This window comes from Telopea speciosissima, chromosome 7 (genome assembly GCF_018873765.1).
Source record: "Telopea speciosissima isolate NSW1024214 ecotype Mountain lineage chromosome 7, Tspe_v1, whole genome shotgun sequence".
Taxonomy (NCBI): Eukaryota; Viridiplantae; Streptophyta; class Magnoliopsida; order Proteales; family Proteaceae; genus Telopea; species Telopea speciosissima.
In genome coordinates this window covers 5527859-5546261 of record NC_057922.1, presented here as the reverse complement: position 1 = coordinate 5546261, position 18403 = coordinate 5527859, and the positions used below count along the sequence as shown (strand labels likewise).

At 38.3% G+C, this 18403-nt stretch overlaps 2 protein-coding genes across 3 annotated transcripts; one reads left to right on the top strand and one right to left on the bottom strand.

Moving 5' to 3' along the window:
- Positions 1-656: 656 nt before the first annotated feature.
- On the bottom strand, positions 657-6651 carry LOC122666811 (probable ATP synthase 24 kDa subunit, mitochondrial). 2 transcript variants are annotated; one of them, XM_043862885.1, is made up of 7 exons: positions 6525-6651; positions 4751-4829; positions 3882-4026; positions 3566-3676; positions 3029-3175; positions 1158-1280; positions 657-928 (listed from the first exon to the last, which is right to left on the bottom strand). In XM_043862885.1, the coding sequence occupies exons 1-7, from the start codon at positions 6561-6563 to the stop codon at positions 865-867; spliced, it is 708 nt and encodes a 235-aa protein (XP_043718820.1). In that variant the 5' UTR covers positions 6564-6651; the 3' UTR covers positions 657-864. The 2 variants fall into 2 exon arrangements, with proteins under 2 accessions (XP_043718820.1, XP_043718819.1); XM_043862884.1 differs by having other exon boundaries at positions 4751-4844; positions 6525-6635.
- A 1647-nt stretch (positions 6652-8298) lies between these two features.
- Positions 8299-16547, top strand: LOC122666810. The gene is made up of 9 exons (XM_043862883.1): positions 8299-8617; positions 9086-9173; positions 9886-9999; positions 10251-10333; positions 12297-12411; positions 14328-14419; positions 15315-15380; positions 15503-15596; positions 16192-16547. The coding sequence occupies exons 1-9, from the start codon at positions 8355-8357 to the stop codon at positions 16297-16299; spliced, it is 1023 nt and encodes a 340-aa protein (XP_043718818.1). The 5' UTR covers positions 8299-8354; the 3' UTR covers positions 16300-16547.
- The last annotated feature ends 1856 nt before the right edge of the window (positions 16548-18403 follow it).

Below are 18403 nucleotides of genomic sequence, written 5' to 3'. Positions count from 1 at the left end.
CATTTGTGATAACAAGATCTTTTGTTCTTGTGATTATGTAGGAACTACGGTGATTGCATTGAGAACATATACATGCAGGAAGTGCAGCAACCATATGTGCAAGCATTGTATGCTCGTGTCGTCATTAATTCTGCCGTGATTATGGATGTAATCCTTCAAGAAACAGACGAAGAAGGAAAGGCAAAGTTCGTTATAAATGGGAAACATGCCTGGGCGAGGAAGTACTTCCCCAAGGACAGCAACAACTGATTCAAAATGGTCAGAAAGATGGACATATTCGGGTTGGGTGTTTTTTATGTGCTTTCATTTTTATTTTTTTTCAATAACCTACAAAATAATGTGTGCTTCAATCATTAACTTGCACAAGTCAAGATATCGTCTACTTTTAAATCAATGGTTGAACCATATCCTTTCAATCGAGGTCTTTTTTTATGTCTGATGATCGCATGATGTTTGCCATTATCTAAAAATGTTGTACAAACAACCATATATAAATATTGGAAAAAAGAACTCTATCCGGGTGTGTGGCATACACCTGCAGCCCAGCACTCCCATGACTCCCCATATGAAAAAGGCGCCTATGCCCCCTTATTTTGAAGAGGAGAGATAGACGCATGAGAGTGCCTAGCTCAATAACGCAAGTCAAATCAGGAATCTGGAAATAAAAACAATGCAATTAATCTCTCATGAATTCACTATTTTCAACTCTCCAATTGATATATATACTTTATTCAGGGTGGAAAACCAATGAAGGAATTGGACCATCCTCAGTGTGGAGCCCCCCAAGCAAGACTGCTCTGAGGCTTCTAGCCGAACAAACATGTGGCAAAAATCTCCCCACAAAGTAAACAAGTAACTTTAAATTCAGATGAAGTTCCGGATGTCCAATGATTTTACATCCATCATCTGCTCGTCTTTGAACTCCTCCCTGAAATAAATAAAGTGATGTGAATACATAACAAAGTGAGGGAGAGTAAGAGTTGGTTAGTCCGTAAACAACATGGTTCAAGGAAGTAGCATCATGAGGTAGGTAGGTAGTTATGATATATTTAATTACCAGACCCACCAATATCTTAATTATTTCACAGCTATTGAAACATCAGGAAAGAAACATGCAAAAAGACGACTGTGGTGGTGTGGAGGCACGAGGAACGCACCGTTTTTTCTGAGTTTCCATTGCTTCAAGAGCATCCTTCTTCAGCTCCTCTAACTGAGCTTTTGCAATTTTATGTTCCAATGCTTCCTCATATTTAGGCAGATCCTCTCTTTGAACGCCAAGCCTGAGATAAAAACAAATCATCATTGCAAAAACTAATAATGATAACTTCCAGGAGTGTGCAACATTCAGACTGGTTTTTCTCAACCACCACACGGAACTATAGGGGAATAGTGGAATTTGCATTATTAGTGAAATTGACAACAATCACACTTGCCCCAGCAAAACAAACAAACAAACAAACAGTGTGGCAGCTAAAAACGCTAGGGACTTTCATCATTTTATCAAAAGAAAAACATGTACACTGGGAAAACTTAAAATCATGAAAATTTGACTCCAACTTCCATGTAAATATTGATAAATCACTCACACAAGAATCACCAAATGATGCAGACACAATGAGAAAGAAGCCATCTGATGAAACCTACAGTTCTGGATTTTCCAGCATTTCATACTTTCTAAGAGTTTGAGTTAATTAGTAATCTCTCTAATCAACTGTCTTTCTACCGAACATAAAGGGAGTGAACCATCATGCTAGTGGGTAATCGATAGGGTCTGTTAGTTTGGGTTTAGACTATCCTTCAGACAATTGAAAACTTAGAACCTCTGCCCCAAAGAATCCTCTTGCCGAGAGAAAAAGAAGATTACTGGGGATGCAGCTCCTATCGAACCCAGGCTTACAATTCGTAGGAAGGAGGCTTAGAACCGAGGCTTCAATCTCATTACATACCTTTTAAAAACTAGGCTTTTATCCATATTTTTCCGATCCATTCATTCCAGTAAAGGGCACTGTTCACTCCAAGACCGGTTACTTCCACATTAAAAGGATCAGGTCCATATTCGATAGATCAGACACGCGATACTGATTAATAAACCATAAATAGTTAGGGGCCCTATACGACGGATCCGAGGCCAGAACGTCAGATCTGAGTTATAGAGACAACAGCTCTTCTTCGATTGCTGCTTTGAGATGTCTATCAATCTGAATCGAGAGATAATCGAGTTTCGGACCTTCGTTTGCAGTTCAAACCATTCCAAGGCCTGAGCAATGAGAACTTTCACTTAGAATTGAAGCAACCTTCGCTGGTTCTTGGTGAGTTTGAAGGTTGAAGATGACTCTCCAATTGTGATTTAAGTTTTAAAGTCCTTAGTCGGGCTGGATTAGGACTCTATACATCCAGTCCTGTTTTAAAGTGTGTTTCTTTATTTTTGTTATGTTTTAAAGTGTTTTTCTTTATTTTTGTTAAGAGTCATAGGTTGATTAAGGACTTCAATCACAGCTGGTTGATTGGGGGTTTTAGAATCTGTTTATGTTTCTGTTTTTCATTCCTTTCCTGTCCAGGACTGGTTTAGCCTTTCCTGTGTGGAGTCTGAGTGGGTCTAAAACAAAGTTATAAACACATGTGAAGGGCTACAGCCTTGCCCATCAATTTTTATGAATGAAGAAGCATTGCTGCTAGTCTAGTTCTGTGGAATTCAAACCAAACTGCAGTAGATTCAGTACTGAAGACCTAGTGGATTCTAGGTGAGGTTCTGGCGGGATTCCAAGCTTCCATGGGTTCCTAATCTGGTATTTCCGTCACTCTTCTATCTATTTCCAATCAAATTTTCAGGTCAGAAATTCCTTACTTTACACTCTGTCTTGATTTCTAGTTTCCCAATCAGAAGAGGAAAGCTCCTTTCTCTATTCTGGCTTTAGTTCCTATTCCTGCAATTCTGGAATTTTCTGGTTTTCTAATCTGTTAGGAGGTTAGATAACCCATTACCAAATGAGGTAGAAAAGTAGTATTCAACTTCTACAACGGCACTTACTTCTTATTGATCTTATCGAACTCGGCCATAAGAAGACTCATTCCATTCTTGTCAGACCTCATAAGTGGTTTCTTGATTTCTTTCTCAATTTTCTCCAGGGCATCCATCATCATAGCCTCCGCACCAAGTTCATCAATGAGGCCTCTCCTGCAAGAATGCATATTCATGAATATTAATGAGGAAGTAATGAATTGGGCTCTATAAACCATGTAAAGGAGCAAAATATGATTCAATAGCTATTACAATTCAACATGGAAGGGTAAGTGGTGATTGGTTGGGAATTCCCAATAAAAAAAAAAAGGAAACCAATTTAACAAGGGTGCCAAGGAATTCTTCAAGCAGAAGAAAGTGTAATGTAACAATACTTCAGGCCAATCAGCTATATTTCGAACATCCTTTTGGATACAAAGCACAGTGATCAAAGATCTAATGTTTTCTGACATCTAATTATGCTCCAAGAAAATAAGAATGCAAACAAAATTAATATTTTTTTGATAGATAAAGAATATGATAAATAGTAGACAAAACAGAACACACTTGACTCTTATCTCCTTCAATGTGAGCAGATATGTCCGAGCATCTGGAATATCCTTAGTCCGAGTCTGAATGGTATATTGAATCCGTTGGGACTCTGAGAACAAGTCTGCCCTGCATGTACAACAATATAAAACATGCAAATGAATCATTGACATATTGCCATGAAAGAAAATGCAAAAGCAGAAAAACAGATGAGGATAACAAGTGAAATACAAGAGAGAAAGACAGAGAGATCATTTCCTGAACCAAAAAATAGTGAGGGCAAAAAAAAAAAAAAAAAACTACTGACTGCTAGAAAATAAAATGAAATACTTACTTTTCTCTAATGGTCTTCATGACTTTTGCATATTGAGACACTGCAGCAGCATCATCTGGATCTATGGTGATCTTCTCTTTACGGAGAATCCCAAGGGCTGTCTCAAATTTACTCTTTACCTCAACAAATATGTTCTTCAACATCTCTGTCAACACAAACTCAGATCCAATTGCCAGTGTAGTAAAAAGTAAAAAAAAAAATAGGTCTTGGTGGAATGTATTCAGTGGAAGGAAATCATGAATAGGGGCATCATCACCATCTACTGATCTAAAATGGATCACTGATCATCTATTTTTCAAGGCAGCATCACAATCTACTGATCTAGAATGAATCAATCATCATCTATTTTTCAGACTACCACCACTATATGAGAATATATTTAGAAAAAGAGATGAGACACCCAGAGAAAGACTACCTCCATTCAATACTGAGACATAAGAAGGTTTAACAGCAGCTAAATCCAGCTAAGAAGATATTTAAAAAAAAAAAAAACGAAATTTGATTTAAATTCAACCGGCGACAAATAATTGAAATTTTTGCACTTGGCTTGCAGACTGCGGGGTGGAGGGGGGGGGGGGAGAGCAAAGCAAACCTATAATTACTGAACTATAGGACTAACCACATTTTCATATCACTAATGATAACCTAATGTAAGGAAAAAATGGAAATTGAATCATAAAACATATGTTTCCCCAACATTATGTTTCAGGGAGCATTACACGGGCCTTGGAGGCTTAATCCCCTGGGTGCTCAGAAAATAATGACAAGTCAGACCACGCTATAGTGGCAGAGTTGTAGAGTCATCAACTAGTATCTTAAAGTTGAAGCTCTGAGATGCTGAAACAAGAGAAATCCATTGACTAACTCACCATCTCCCTTGAGGGCTGGGGGTGCGGCTTCCTTAGCAAAGCAGCGAACTGGAACACCATGCTCCTGCTGTAAAAGTATCTGACAAGCATACAACTTTAAGATCACAAAATCAGAAGAAATACCGACAGAGAAAAAGGAAACAAGTCCTCAAAGAGCTAAGAAAGATGAAGAGTCTAACCATCAGGGAAGCGGAATTATAAAGATGGTGAGTGTAAATGTCATAAAAGAATGTAAAACCTAATGAATAGCATCACAAGAGATAGGTATATATGTATATATATATAAATATATAATGGTGAAGTGAGAAGTTGTAACTTTCTTTTGATTGTTCCTCATCTTATTCCGAAAAGTTATTTAATGTAGGGTTAAAAAAGGGTTTTCAAAATAATTTAAAAGTGATTTGTTATTATGTATTTATGTCATTATTAACAGCGGCACATTTTTTTAAGTAGGCATGTGAAATGACAGAATTTACCCTCGTTGAAAAAGAAAGTGTGTTATTGTGTTATACTAAAAGGGCAAAATAAGTAAGGTTATGATTTTCTATTTTTACCATCCTTGGTTACAACACGATTTTCCCCATATTTATGGTTTATATCTGCCTAAGATTTTTATTTTTCTTGTTTTGCCAGCCAAGAAATTACAGTCAAGCAAAAGGTAACATCCAATAAATATTATCACTATGTGACCAAGCCAACTCATAGGTTAGCACTATAGATAGAATCATATAGATGGGTAATGTATAGAGAGTTCATCAATAAAATGGAAGCCAAAAAGTATACAAGATGTAAGGAGACTCTCAAGAATCCCGCTTCATATACCAAACTCTTCAAACTTTTCAGTTGTTCTCTCCTTTGAAATCATCCAACACAATGCAAAGGGCAGCGGCAAATTCCAAAAGGCATGGGCTCTCTTACTGTGGGCATCTGCTGCCCATGCATCTACAGGTCTCACCAGGTGGGGAGGAGAAAACCATTCCAGCTGGAAGCAAATCAGAGAGAGGCATGTCTTGATACTTTTACCAATCCTCCAGGTACTGGGAATGGGAAGTCGCAGGAAGAATATTGAGGAATTTGCCTTTTGCGGTCACCATGTTGATTTCAAAGGTGGGGGAGAACAAGAATCTTAGAAGAGAAGTGTGATATACCAGAAAGAGTGGAGCACATGGCGAGATGGTAAGGGGCAGCTATTATATTTCAATAAGAAGTGTATCATACCAGTCATTCTCTCTCAACATATGGCAAAAACAATAATCAAATCTCCTATAGATAACACATTTCACTCCAGCGGCAACATGAAAATCTCCTTCCCTGTTATATCATACTTGCCAGAAAATTGGGTTTTCTTATCCAAAATCATAAGAATGAAATTAAAATTTTGATTTTCAGACCCAGCTACCATAAATCTATATCTTATATGAGTAAACAATAGCGTCATTTGTTCGTCTCCTACCCTTTCATCAACTTTTGGTGAACGACGCTCACCAGATTTAATTGATTAACGAACACAATTTCTGAAAGAAAAAAAAAAAAAAAGGCAAACGCTGTATTTCCCATCCAAGCTATTAAAAATGGGGGATTGGGGACGGGGGAAGATAAAGTTACGATCACCCACATTTTCAAGTTTCAAATGCCATCAGAATGAGATACAATTAAATATACGCCAACGCAATCGTAAAAGGAAAAATAAAAATGGAATGAAGAACAACAATCGGAAGCAAAAACAATAATGGAAATGTGCAGTGACTTGATCGATAAGGATAGAAGGAGGTACCTGTCTGGATCTCGATAAGAGACGAGAAGCTAACGCCATGATCGGAATTTCTCTGCTTCGAACTCTGAAATGAGATATGTATGAGGTCGATGTGCTATATAATAACTGGGAGGCTTGTCAGTGTCGAGAGAGCGAGACCAATAATCCACACCACAACAAAAGCCGCGATTCGTCCCTACGACTTGGAGAAGGTCGAATGGAGATACGAAGATGAACGAACGGTTTAGATTATTAATCAGGTCAATGATCAGTAGAAGCGAGGTGGGTGAAAATCCTTGGAGACATGATTCATGAAGGGCAGTAGGGTCAGGGTTTCAAAAATCGGTGAATCAGATCGGGAATCGGCTATGTACGAATCAGCCAGGACCGATCCCGACTTCTGCAGTTTTAAATTGGAATATTCATGCCAAAATTCCCTTAAAGTGGTGAGTTTTCAGAGGCTGATTTTAAGGTTCTTGGGACCGATTCCAATTTGATCTGAATTGAAATTGGCATGGACCGATTCTTGGTTTTAAAACATTGAGTAGAATGCTCTGGTCGAATCTGGATCACCTACCCTTGTGTGCATGCTTTAAATTGGGTTGAGAACGTCCCAACCTGGGCTAGGGCTAGGCCTCGGCTAAGTTAAGGGTACCGGGGCCAATGGGCTGAGGTGAACATTGTGTCCATTTACTTCCATAAATGTCCTTTATACACTCTAGTGATAGGGATGTAAACGGATCGGATTCGGCTCGGATAGTGCTATATCCGCATCCGCATCCGATTAGCTTTCGGACGGATTCGGATGGTGCTAAACGGATACAGACACGGATACGGATTGGATATTTTATCCGTTTACATGTAAATATAGCTTTTCGGATAGCTATAGCCTATCCGTATCAATATCCGTTTAGCTTTTGGATGGATTCGGATACTGCTAAACGGATACAAAAACGGATTTCGGCTATTCATTTACATCCCTATCTAGTGATAGCATGAAGAGGCATTTTTGGGCAAACAACCGATATCTCGGTTGGCTGGTGGTAACTCTCCTGGATTGCATATTCCCCCATAGTAGTAATAATTTGTTGGTTTGTCTTAGCTTTCCCTTTAGCTTGTAGTTGGAAGCTAATCAGTCTGATTCGTTGTGGTATTTAACCCACAAAACTAGTAGATTTTACCCATTGTTCTCCATGTAACAAATGAGGGTGACGTTTTTGAAAATCACAAGACAAATTTGACTTGTTCATTTTCTTTGTTCATGCTTAGACTTAAGAGTCAAGAGTGCACATATTATCTAACATATTGGACATACATGAGATGCATGTCAAGACAAAACATGTATTTGATTGAGTTAGACCCTCAAATTTGACAAATGACTAATCTAAATCCCCATCCTGTGTGTTTTGGAGGTTTGATTTTAGGGTTCATTTTCCCCAAATGTTGTAGGGTTTGATTTTTAGTTTCAAACCCTAAACCATTTGGGGAAAATGTGGGTAATATGGTTATTTTATTCTTTAATTTTGGTGGTTTTATATTAGAAGGGTATTTTGGTAATTGGATTCCTTGAAACTAACGTCTAACATCTCAAATTAACGGTTTGGACCTAAGTGCTACATTATTTTGAAAGTAGGGAAAAGTTTACAATTAAAAAAAATTGTAGAGGGGCATTTGGGACAAATGGGCATTTTCGAGAGGAATTTGTTAAAAACCCTAAAGTTTTTATCAAAAAAGAAAGAACACATAATAAAGTGATAAGATACTCTCTTTAAGTAACAACTGCGAAAGTCGAAACTAATGAAAACGGAAACCGGTGTCTGAGCAACGCAGAGCAGAACAAGAGCGCTACTTATGACTTCTCGGCTTCCTTTCTGCTCTCCGTCCAGCGCCACCTCTTCCGGCGGCGGTAGTAGGAACCTCTTCTCCTTTTCTGTCAATGCCCCCTCGACCGTTTGTGTGGCCTGCGGAATCGGACTGCGTAGAGCTCGTAATAACTTGCGCACCTGTGCGAAGTTTGAGAAATTCCAAGGTGATGAGAGCCCAGGCAATCCAGATAGCAGTGCACCTCTTCTATTAGAGGACCAAAAACCAGCTCAAGAAGAAGAAGATGACAGGTTTCTTCTTAATTTTTCATATTCTGGAATCAGACCTTCATGTAGGTGAATTAAGTTCAGTTCAATGCAAATGTGCACAACCATACGGAGTTTATTTACCATTTCACTTCAACATCTTGAAAAGAACAAAGTAGAAGCAACTGTAACATGTAAATGGAAAAAAGAAGAATCAGTTTTGCGTGAATGTTTGCAGATGCAAAATTTTGTTTAATTTACAGATAATGATTCTATTCAATTGATATCAAATAATCATCCGTAATGATTTATTAAAAAGAAAACATGCTTATCTCGTAATAAAGCAAACGAAGAAAGAGACTCAAGAGTGGTTCAGGAATTTACAGGTGTAATCTGTAGACAGTTGGACGATTTGCAGTTCCTCTTTTGTGGGTTTGATTTAGATGTGTATGATGCTTTATACGTTGGCAGAACTTCGAAGAAAGATGCTAATGGTTTCTGTATGTTTTTCAGTTGCTTACCATCTGACTTGGATGGTGCAGTCCGACAATCTAGTCAAGCAAGTGCCCTGTTCTTATCTTCTGGAGGAATGAGAGCCATTGTAAATCCCTGTCCTTCAACCAAGACAAAGTTTGGCATAACTATATTCTCTTCGTTGTATGAGTGATCTACTTAAACCAATTGATGGAATGATACTGATGGGTGTATTTAAGTGGCACAAATATAAACTAAACCATGGATGAAATTCTGCTACCTATCCTCCTTGCACTGTCTTTCAGTTCGGGATATCATGTACTGTTTGATTGTCTTGATACAAACTTCATAAGATTCTATATTATAGTACTTGGCTGACTCCATGCATCTTCACCATGTACACTTACTTTGTTTGTTGGCAACTTGCTCATATCATGATTCATTAGACATTTCCCATGACCATCAAGATAATGTGTTTCAACGAATGTAATTTGAAAGTTCAGCCAACTTCTTGCCTCATCAAGTATCTGTCAGAAATGGCTTGGTTTCCCTCCAGAGTTTTGTGTTTGAACCTTTCTGTGCAACCATTGCATTCCACCATTCCATATTATCTTCCTCTTATATACTTAGCATTTTTTTTTCTTTTTGTTTGCAAAAATTCTTTGCCACTGGGTAAACCTATCCTTGACACAATCAGTAGTTCAAAGGTATTGAGGAATTTTCAATCCATGACCTATCAGCACTTACATGAACTGTTTGATGTCTGAACTTTCTGTGGCATGACTTATAAACCTGGAAACCATTAACTTCTCTTTCTTATTTTATTGATGTTTTTGCAGGTTGAGCTTTTGATCCCCCAATTGCAGTTTCTTGATGATGAAGGAGCCCAAGGTGAGCTCTGGGAATTATCAAGGATTTTCTTGGATACACTTATAGAAGAAACAGAATGTCAGGTTTGGAAGAAGTGCTGCTTTAGTTTATGAAGTATCATCTTTTTTGTCCAGTTTCTTTCCTTGTTTTCTATATCGTGGCTTTTGGTAGTTTTCTATGTGGACTAAATCCTAGTTGTTAATGGTCGTTATGTTTGGCTTCTTTATTGAGAGAGAGAGAGAATCAAGTTGAGAGCAGTCATGGATTAGTACCTCCAAATGCTGGCTGTTTCTGATTCTCTAATGAAGTTCTGACATGCTAGTGTCCTTTGTAGAGAGTAAAAGCTATATTCCCGGATGCTGGAGCAGCTGCCCTCCTGAAATATCGATGGAAAGATGCAGCCTTTGGATTCTCAAGGTAATCACCAATGTTTAAATGGTCTTTCCTCCAAGGGATTAATGGGTGATTTGATTTCTACTAATATTAGTGATGACTTCGTTTCATCTACAACTTACAGTATGATGCAAACCTGGATGAGTTAGAATGCAGGCTGCTGTCCAAAACTTTACAGCAGTTTAGGCCTAATTATGGACCTCAAGATGTATCAGTAGCTAGGTTTTTATGAGTAGGATAGTTTCATGTGAAGCAACTGTAGTTTTCAGATGATCAATGCCTCATACAATGTCGGCCATGGTTATAGTACTAGGGATGGCTATGGGTCTAGTTAAACAGAGGTCCTGTCCCAGTCCATCCCTAATGGATTTGGGCTAGTGTGACCAAGATCGGGTTTGGGTCAGATTTTTAAAAAAAATTATCTGGTTTTTTTTTTGGGGGGGGGGGGGTTGGGGGGGGTGGATCAACTTGTAGGGGCCCTGCGCCATTTTCCTTATGAAACTGGTGATCCCCATGCATGTTTACAGGGCAAATTGGGTCTGGGTTGAGAAATGCTCTTAATGGGTCAGATCTGGCCCTGCCTTGTCGTCCCTACTCGGTAAATTTTTGTTTTGTAGGGGGGCAGAACTCAGGACAAATTTCCTACTCCAAGGGAATGATGTGAGCATTTTCTTATGAGCCTCACAAGCAGAGCTGTTCTTCATATAATGATTCTTGGGTTCCACTTGGTGTCAATGATTCCAGAAGGAACCTTCTTATGGTTCAGACAGAAAAGGAGAGCATATTAATGTGCTTCACGAAGCACAGGATGACTTTTCTTTGTAGTTTATTCATTCATCTAAAGTGGATATCGGGGTTGAGTAGTTATGGATTTTCCTAGGCAAGGCCAAAGTGTTTAAGTTAGTCAGAGGGGTATCCAAGTTGAATAAAGATTACGCATAAGTGATATTAAGGGAGGCTGGGGATGCCATTTGACTTTGCTTTTTCTTGTTGAACTGCTGGAACTCTTGCACTGTTTGATGAATCTTACATTAGATATTGATTTGTTCTACCACTGCATAGTATAACCTTCAAAGATCTAGCCAAATGAGTCAATTGCTAGAAACAACCAAGAAACCTGCTGAAGATTCCAAGAATTGGAGAGAATTTTCTTCTGGCCTAAGCACACCCTTAAAACTTCAAATCATGCTAGTCTGAATGGGTACTTGTTATACCCTTTCATCTTAGGTTTCATGAAATAATATCAATGCTAAATACACAAGAAAGCGTGATTCGAGTTTCTAGGAATTACCCTAAGGTAAACTGCTTTAATCCTTGGTCATTTTTTCATTCTTATTCATCAGACGCATCATCCACCTCACAGTACTACCAAATGGATTCAACTGGATCTACCTTAGGGTTTCTTTTGTAGACCCTATTCTGGTATTTTGCTTGATTTTGTTGAAGCATCCTGCATCATTTTTATATCAGTTGTGGCTTTATCAATAAAATTATAGTTTTATTTGGTTTGGGGGGGGGGGGGGGAAGAAAGGAGAAAAAAGCCATCTAAAAGTGTCGTGTAAAAGTACTATAGCATGTCAGTATCAACACATGTTGACAACACCATATCACCAGTTAAAAAAAAAAGATCCATTTGACATTACTGAAAGCCAATTCACAAACAATGTTTTTTATTTTCTTCTTGTTTTGATACTTTGTGTTCTTCTGACACAACAGATGTTAAAATCTTACTCTACTCATCAATCAATATCAACTGGCTTTCAGTTGTATCTAGATATTCATGTCTTACTAGTAGGGTTCTACCAGAAGAATTCAATTTCAATATGGGCAGTTAGATATATATATATATACTCCAATATGCACATGAAGAGATCAGCTCATGAAAAATTGGATACTTTTCTTAATGCAAAGTCTGATGGCTTTTGTCTGGGTTTGCCAACTTGCTAGGCTTATTTGGTATTGAATCCTTCTGTTCTTTCTTGTGCAGCTTGAGTGACCGAAAGCCTGTGGAAGATGGAGACGAACTCGTGGTTATGGTGGTTCCTGATTATCAGATGCTGGAATATGTAGAAAGAATTGCATCCAATCTCTCAGATGATCCTGTAACTGCCTGACCTCCTCATTCCTTTGTTTGACAATATATATTTTCTTTTCAAGCAGGTGTTTACTGTTATGTGGTTGGGGATTAAGTTCTATGCTTCTTTAAGCTCAAATCCTTTATTTTGAAGATAAAATTGCTATGGTAAAACCCAAAGGAAACTTCCCTTGTGGTGTGGGATGAGGTGTCTACAATACTTTACAAAAATGCTAGGTCGTTTCGGAGAGAAAAAGGCTACATTATTGGTGAAATTAGGAATTCAAGTAGCAGTAAGATTTTTTTTTTTTTTTGGAGGGGGGGGGGGGGAAGTGGTCTTAAGTCCTTTTGGGTTCTTATTTGGCAGGTGGAAGGCATAAATAGATAACGAAGTTGAAAAAGACAGGATTCGGAAGATTTTATGGTGCTGTGATGTATTTAATTTGTGAACAGAGATAGATGGAAAAAGAAAAAGCAACAAATCGGTGGGGTTTTAATGTGTTTTCTATGGGCTGGGATTGAAGGATTGAAAGATGTTATTGAATGCTTTAAAAGGTCTGGCTCTCAGGTGCAGGGGATTTGATGTAGTATGGGAAGGATAGCTGGTTGCAAATTATGCTGTAAACTGTAATAAAAAAATTAGAGGAGGTAAAAAAGAGAACTTAGGAATCCACTTAAGAAGGAAGCACCTTCTCTGCCTTGAGTACATGTGTCTGCATTTAGTAGCTCTTTTGACTCTAATCCAACTTCATTCAACATTTCCGGAAAAAATTCATTCAACTCTAAGAAATTTCTTGAGTACAATCCTATATAGATCTTTGAGAAACACAGTTCAAACTTACAGTATGACTAACGCCAAACAGGTATTTAAGTATCAAACCAAAACTGCTTCTAATTAGATTCTGAACCAACAAATACAATTACACTTTGGGCAATACAATTGAAACACAAATCACCCCTAGCTAACATTATCACATTTCTGTCAATGACACTGACCTGGTGCAGAAAATAAAGGAATCGTAAGGAATCTTTTTAAATAATTCTCTAATGTGGGGCTTGCTCTGGCCCAGCCCTAAGGAGTTGGGTCTGGTATGACCAAGATTGGATTAAGGTTATGGTCGGGGATGGGTTACAAAGAGGCCATACCCTGGTTGCGTTGGAAAAAATTGTAGGCCTCACACAATTGGACCTGATCTCTATCTTTTGGTACATTTAAAACATTGCTCAACCACACAAAGAGGCCATACCCTGGCTTTAGTGACTAGGTTGGACCTGATCTCTATCTTTTGGTACCAAAATTGAGTTAAATTTTTTGCTGAGGTTGTCACTTTCTATCCTGAGAACGCTGCAGGGCCTGGCCCCAACAACTAATTGACCTGAGGTGTAATCTACGAAATAAACAATGGAATCATAGTTGTCAAGGGTGTGTAGGCATCCAGGCTCCTTGGCGTCGCCTTGTGACATGATTCCTTATATTATCAGTTTTTTTGATATTTCACAAGTTAATGTTGATTTATGTTTATTGCTTTGTTTTTTGTTGAATGTTTATATATCATATTCTACATAATGTTTATTATATGCTGAATTTCTCATAATAGGGCAATACTAGTATAAATATACCATATTGCATTGACATGGCTTCTATGTTGTATAAAATTATCAATGCTATATAATAAATACTGCAAGCCTAGGGTGCCTAGGTGATGCTTAGGCAGAAGCCTTGTCTCCTAGGGCATCTAAGCGGCCCCTCCAATGCCTTGGGTCGCGTAATCGTCTTGACTACTATGAATGGAATGTGATTAGCATTATCCGTGCAGACTAGATCTAGATAGTAAAGATATTACTTTTTTCTAATGCATATCAGTGAAGTTATCCTATGACAATGTTTTCAGGCTAACAATGGTGATTTTCCTTACCCTTAGTTCCTGATTATTCTCTTTCTAGCCAAGGCCTCTCATCATGTGGAACCCACGTCTGATCAGTGAAGATGTAGGAGTTGGTTTTAATGTTCGGAAACTGCGTCGGTATTTTTTAAGGTACCGTTGATGAACTTCCCTTCTTTTGGATGCAAAATTGCCATCCATATTTGTTCACTGGAAATTGGACTTGGATTACATACGAAGTTTCTATCTAAGTCTCTCATAATATACATATTCTTTTATTTTCCATTTGTTTCCATGCATGAATCATGATCCTAAAGAAAAAACAAGGTTGCATGCAAGAAATATATAATCAAGATATTCAGTCACTTTTGTATTGAAACCTATACCCTCTCTTGTATATCTTTGCTCTTCAAGCTTCAATTATCAAACCCTCCTCATCTTCAGCACCCTGTGTCTTTAGCTTATGACTTATCTGGCAATGATTCTACTGGAAAATTTGTCAAGTTCTCTAGTTTCACTTTGTAAATGTAGAGCTTCGTCCTCTTTATAAACATCCAAATAGATTGCCTGTTTCTCACAAGTGGACCACTGATGCCGGACAGAATTGAATCCCTCCAGGCCCAAATAAAGAAAACCCATCAAACAAAGCTCCAATTGAGGTGAAATTATTAAGGTCTGTTAAGGGAGGTATCATCAAACCCAAAAATAGTATCAGATATCAGATTTGTACGACTCTAGATGGATTATGTCATGATGTGCGATTACATTGGATTTTAAAGCTGAAAACCCATTTTTAATAATTTGGGTATTTAAAATGCTTATCAGCAGCAAAAACATCGTTCGCAGCATCAAGCGACGATGCAGGTTGCAATTAATGTTGGGCCTAAAGGGACTCATTTCAAATACGGATTAGAAAATATTCTCTTAATAAAAATAAGCAACAAATTACCTATATTATATTATGTGATTTTAGTACTATGGAACAAATCAATCGTAAGTATTCTTTGACCATGTTACAATACTAAACTATTTATGATGTACTGCACAGCACTTTTACTGTGGTATACTCGATGAGACCTTTGCCCGCGGGTGCAGTGTTTAGATGTTATCCAGGGTGAGGAGTTGTTGATTTTCCTCTTCCTTAAAACTCTATTATTTTACTTTTGTCTTTGAGGTGGGGGGAGTTAATAATCAAGAATTCTGCCTCAGATTCTCTCTTTTCTGATTCTCTTCCAGATTGTGGAAGGTGTTCTCTGATGATAAGGTGAGACCAAATCGATATTTGCTGGCCAAAGAACAAATCAGCCGCCCTGATGCAGAAGAAATTGAGGTTAGTTACTGATAATTGCAAACTATATTAGGCACTTGCTGCTGGAGGTAGTGAGTCCCATTAAAACACCACATTTGATGATCGTAGCATCTGACCTAGGTCTCATCCCATGGTGTAAAGTAAAAAATAAAAGAATAAATATAATTAGCATCCACTTTCTGGACATTCTCTATGGCTGTCCGAAACAGTGCCATATATTGAATTCAAGTCAATATTTGGGCTACAGGTTCTTTTAGGTAAGACTTATCATTTTTTAAGTCCTCAATTAAATGCTCTCATATTGAACTTAAAGGAGATCTATGATGATTCTGATGAGAGACTGTACTTGTGGTTTAAAACCTAGAGATGCCAAAGCCAAAAAACATGAAATGAACAATAACTATTCGAGTAGGCACTCTAGAGCGACTCACTTACACCTCCCACTGCAACCCCCCCCCTCCAAAAAAATAATAATAATAAATAAATAAAACAAAATAAAAATATACATTGGGAGGAAGTTGGAAGAAAACACGTTGGCTAGATAGAAAGCTAGTTGTTTGACCACTCTGATTATTGTGTCCAATAACTGTACTTCTTTGGACTCATTCTTATACAGATTATATTTGGTGACGTGGATGAGTCAGAGAAGGGCCCTTCGATGTTGGTTAGAGCCATGAATTTGTTTTCTTCACTAAATCGTTTCATGAAGGTCATCTCAAAGTGATTAACACACAACCCTCCTCCAGGATATGGTTTCTGTGTGTATCTTCTTTATGTAACAAGTTGCCACCATGCATTTGTCAATGTATAGAGCAAAAAAATTCAGTCTCATAATGAATGAATGCATCTCTTTCTTGGGTGGATTTTGTTTGAATTGAGGACAGAAAAATGTCTCTAAAACAGTGTGAGAACAAGTGATATCATTTGCACACAATATCTTGGCAATCAATTTCATGGAGGATTGATATTGGATGCTGTGTTGCTTGAGTTTGAATTTGATGGTGGAAAAAGTGACTGAGATAAAGTTTAGTTTTGGTTCTCTAATTTTACAGGGGCTAGGGTCACAAAACTAAGGCTGATTCTAATATACCTCTCTGATTTACCTGACATAGTTGTGGCATAGGTCACACATCTAATCCTGCTTTTATAAGTGGCTTAAGGGAACTTGGCTGCAGCAACTGCAGCTAGATCAAAATTGACATGATTATATGATCTTACATCCAATAGCAAAAACCAGATTATTGAAATAATTAATTAATATCATGCCCGGGATATCAGGCTTAAGTAACCACTAACCACTGGAAATAAGACTGCAACTTGAGATCTTTCTACCAAAAAAAAAAAAAAAGAAACTTGACGAGACCAAAACTGAAAGCTACTAAAAATAAAGTAAACCAACTCATGTTGCCCTTGCCTGTTTGGGGACTTGGGTGGATAAAAATCCTCTGTAGTGCACAATCTGGCGGTGCATTGGTGGTGCGGCCTCCAGTGAGTGCCATGTGGCGAATATCAATCTAATGGCTGTTAAATGTTTGCTTTACTTCAAGCAAAATGACCCATTAAGCAAACCCGATTGGAAGCATTTACCCATATGAAACGAGTTGAGTGAAATCCCAGATCGAGGTGGCTCTAGAGGAAGAGTAAGAAGAAGACAGGGTCGGGTTGGACCGGGCCAGGCTCAGACTCAGGCCTCAACCCTAGCCCGGCCCACCCTAGCCCTATGCCCCTATTCAAGTTCAGGGCGGGCTCAAGCATTCAGGCCTAAACTTGCACCCTTAAATGTGGCATTGCAGAAGATAGTAGTAGATATAGTAATAAGAGAGTTTGAGGGTGAGGAAGAGAGAAAGAACACATTGGATTTAGGGAATGTGGGAATGCATTGACGATACACTTGGGAGGATAAAAATTCAAGAAACTCGTAGCTTAGATTAGGATAGACCCAAAAAAAACTTACGGGAAGATTAACACATTTCGTCAATTACATTCCATCGATCGGATTTGGGTCAAACCGTCAGATTTATTTCTTAATAAGGGAAAGAGAAGGATACCTAGACGCGTGTGATGCACCACCCTAAACCCAGACACAGGGCATGCGAAATGACCACGACTTTCTCCCATCTAATAATTTCGAAGTTAGCCAACACTTAATTCATTAATAAAAAAGAGTTGTTGATGCCTTGATGGTTGGATTTTTTGGCTGTTGCGATTACGATTAATTTTCTTACAAAAAAAAGACTACGATTAAATTTGTGTTTCATTGGTGGGAGTATTGGCTTTTGTATTGGTTTTGGTGAAAGTTGGTTATCCCACACCCATTAGTGCAATTGTTATTTTAGTAACTACCACGTACCCATCGTATTATGGAATCAAACTTTGATAACCGGCCACTAGAAGAAACTTCCGGCAAGTTTCGGCCATTTCCGACAAATTCCGATCTCAATTTCTCTTATCCATGCTACACTGAAACGAGAACTAGGAACTTTCCAAAACCCATAATTTCTATTGTGGTGTGCAACTGCTTTTAGTTTCATCGAAAAAGGGATCGAAGCGGTGGCTGGGTGGGCGTGAGAGGACCAGAAAGGATATTTGTGGAATTTGCTGGAGAGTCAGGACCTTGTTTCAGCTACAGCTTTGTTCTGTACATAGACTGGAATGTGGCGAGCTCAAGCGTGCTGATACATCATAAAACCATCCCCTAATAGAAAGATGACATGTGTATTCCTTCAGGGTGAAGACGGAGAGAATGAGGAACAAATAAGAAACGAGGTCGCCCCCCTGAAGGACAAGGTCGGTCCTTGACCAACTTAGCCTTAGTAGCGACCCGATCT